General features: G+C 44.2%; 2 protein-coding genes across 2 annotated transcripts; both read left to right on the forward strand.

The window, feature by feature from the left end:
* Window positions 1–373: 373 nt before the first annotated feature.
* F5147DRAFT_661913 (uncharacterized protein) lies at window positions 374–1,745 on the forward strand (the record flags this gene model as incomplete). Its single annotated transcript, XM_041434740.1, has 11 exons — window positions 374–397; window positions 482–502; window positions 532–589; window positions 661–720; window positions 779–826; window positions 883–1,094; window positions 1,188–1,216; window positions 1,263–1,275; window positions 1,308–1,350; window positions 1,391–1,581; window positions 1,635–1,745. The coding sequence occupies 11 exons, from the start codon at window positions 374–376 to the stop codon at window positions 1,743–1,745; spliced, it is 810 nt and encodes a 269-aa protein (XP_041283953.1).
* Window positions 1,746–2,738: 993 nt separating this feature from the next.
* On the forward strand, window positions 2,739–3,005 carry F5147DRAFT_785127 (uncharacterized protein; the record flags this gene model as incomplete). The annotated part of the gene is made up of 2 exons (XM_041442905.1): window positions 2,739–2,819; window positions 2,874–3,005. 2 exons carry the CDS (start codon window positions 2,739–2,741, stop codon window positions 3,003–3,005), a joined length of 213 nt encoding a protein of 70 aa, XP_041283954.1.
* Window positions 3,006–3,013: the final 8 nt, after the last annotated feature.

Consider the following 3,013-nt stretch of genomic DNA (forward strand, 5'->3'; position numbering starts at 1 on the left):
AGTATCATGTGACAAATATTAAGCAACAGACTGATTATGTTATTTGTTGGTATCTTGTTATAATGTTACTTTATTGACCGTAGAAATGACGCGAGCCGTGTATTTAGAGTGTTAAGAAAGTTCCCACAAGGCAAATTATGCAAGAACTATTTTACACTGTTACTTGACATGTGTGGGATTCAGTCTGAGTCATTGTTATTGCTGACTAAGCAGAATTTACCGCAAAATTAAATATACAAGAATATTCAGCCTATCTGAGTCTGTCTGAGAAAATGAAAATACTATCTGAACTGCCGTCTGAACCATAAAGTAAAGGAAGATTGCTCATAATGATTTCTAGGGTATCGGGCTCGTGAGTGAGCATTAGTCATCCATGCACCGAACCGGTTTGGTGCAGGTCAGCGTGTCGCCCCTTCTGACCTCGCAGCGCATCGAAGATCTCATCAATTTCGAGGACCACATTGCCTATGTGCATTGATAGACGAGGATCCCAGTAGCCACTGTGAGGCAGCAATGGTTATGTTAACACAGGGAGCACATGCAGGAGAGGACGTAGCCTGTTGTGCATCAAGTAAATGTGGTTATATCGGTAAGTTGTCCTCAACCGTCTAGCAGTCGTTTGAACTTGTTAATGACGATGTGGATGACCCGTGTACATAGTGTTCATCGGGCAAATTCACAGTTCATCCGGGTTGTCCATTAAGCACTATCCGAGACGCGGTGAGCTACATCGTGGGTAACCGTTAGTCATATGCGTCTGACATGAATGATATCACAGGCGCGGACGAGGCTAGGCCACGAGAAATCACATTTCTTAATGGGAATGGTACGTACACAAACAAGCTGTGATTTTGCACGGTAACTGATACCATATGTCCATAGACATCAAACTAGCGGATGTCATGACAAGGCGGTGGAACAGGACTTATGAAGTATTTGACAGGCTTCTAAAACTGGACTCCTTCACCCGACCTGGCCTTACAGAAGGCGAATTCCGTCATTTTCTCACACGGTGCAACGGTTGTGAGCTTATCATGACAAGGCGAATGTTCGAACTTCACAACTGTGTAGGAAGGGCGGAGACAGACACAGAGGTCATCGATCTAACTACAGAGGATAATGATCAATAGAATATCGACAGAGAGCAGGGATGTCCTAAATTCATAAATAACTTGTCTACAATCAAGGTAAAATTTAGAAAACGATTTGAGCCCAAGTATGTTTTGAATCACACATCGTCGTAATCACGTACTACCGTCTAGAATGTATGGTGCGGTCTGTGGAATGCAATATGATAAAATATATAGTATATCACTGGAGGAAAAGGACATAAACAAAGACTACCAAAACGTATGTAGAGCTACTTTGGAGCCATTGTACATATGTTCAGTATCATACTGGTGGTGTGCTGTCCACAATGGTTCCGAACCTGACTCTCAAGATAGTTCTACATCTGAGTCATGTAACACGCTTAACGCATCACTATCCACACTATCAAATGCCATGCCTGCAAGGCCAGACACGCGCAACACACCGCGTGAAACACCAACCCCAGTGTCAGCTTTGCGAAGTTTTTGCGCAGTAAGTCGGTCCATATGAGTATAGAGTTCGTGTTCAATCTTTATGCGCTCCAGACGTTTCCGGACAAGTACGCATTCTGCCCGACGCTCCGAGCGCTGAGCGCTGATGAGGCGAACAGTGAGATCGCTGTCGCGAGTGGTCTCCCAGAATGGGGGAAGACATAGCACATCCATCTAGTTTATAGTTATTAATCGTGCCACATGATATCTAGACACTTGACAGTGGGCTACTTACAGATGGCTCTTGCAATACAAGTTCCTGGGAGTGTGGAGAAGGATATGCGTCCTTAGGTTGGGGGATGCTGCTATGCCAAGTTGCACAACGATTAAAGGGATTGGTCTTGTTATCATCGGAATTGGCTACATGCATCATAGGGGACAGAGATGTAAGAGCAGGCTGCAGTGTAGAGGACATGGTTCAATGATAATCTCCTGTTGAATTCTATTGACTTGGTTCTGACTTATTTTCAATAGAAGTACTTCATCCAACGGATTATTCCGAAACTCGCACACGCAACTCAAGTAGACCAGATATAGTTTTTGCGAAGTCTGGTCTGCTGTGCTAGGTATCGTGCGTGTGATACTTGAACTTGAGGCAGTATTTGTCTTGGAATGATGCGCTGAACGTTGAACTCTCGTCCAGTATTTGTCAGATAGGCTTTTGAGCGAGAATTCCAGATTCAACTGTGGGTCTCCCCGGGAATGTCACAAGACCGCTGAGCACCGAGCGCTGAGTGAAATATCAAATCGCTGAATAGTCACTTCTTTAATCTCCACTCACGAGAATTCTCATTTGAGTAATGACTCCGAAACCATGAATACAACACTGAATCAACGTCTTGATGATTAACCGACTCGGTGACAGTAAGTACTGATAACTAATTCAATGCTTTCACGAATCAACTAATTTCGTAAAGATAATGCAGCCCAGTGTGTCATTGATCCACGAGTTTGCCTCATGTCTCTGAAGTTTCGACGTAATGGTCAGGCTGATTCGTCTCCACCCCATTCAGTTGTCGGTGTTGGGTCGGTGCCATTCTAGAATCTGCTCGAGGCAAGATCTCCAAGTCAGCTGCGACGTAAAAACAAAATGAACCACACAAGAGTCTTAAAAGCTCATCAATTCAGGCCTACTAATCACTATCATTTGTTCTGAAAATGTCCTTTCAAATTGGCCACCTTTACAACTTCCCAACAGCGAACAACGATGCGACTATATTCGACTGGTTTAGCCGTTCAGTATGTTCTCTACTCTCTGATGTGTTCTAGGCTAATTTACATGGATGATTCTAGCGACGTGTAGTTGAGACCCTCGAGGGGTCGTTCCTCAAAGTCGCCTATGTGCTACCTCTGGATAAGGCACCAGCATCTGCGCCGGTCCTGTCCTCAGAGCTCTTATATGAACCAGTGTACACGGTAAAATAGATCTCAAT

Source organism: Suillus discolor (assembly GCF_016758755.1).
Source record: "Suillus discolor strain FC423 chromosome Unknown F5147scaffold_804, whole genome shotgun sequence".
In the NCBI taxonomy this organism is placed as follows: domain Eukaryota; kingdom Fungi; phylum Basidiomycota; class Agaricomycetes; order Boletales; family Suillaceae; genus Suillus; species Suillus discolor.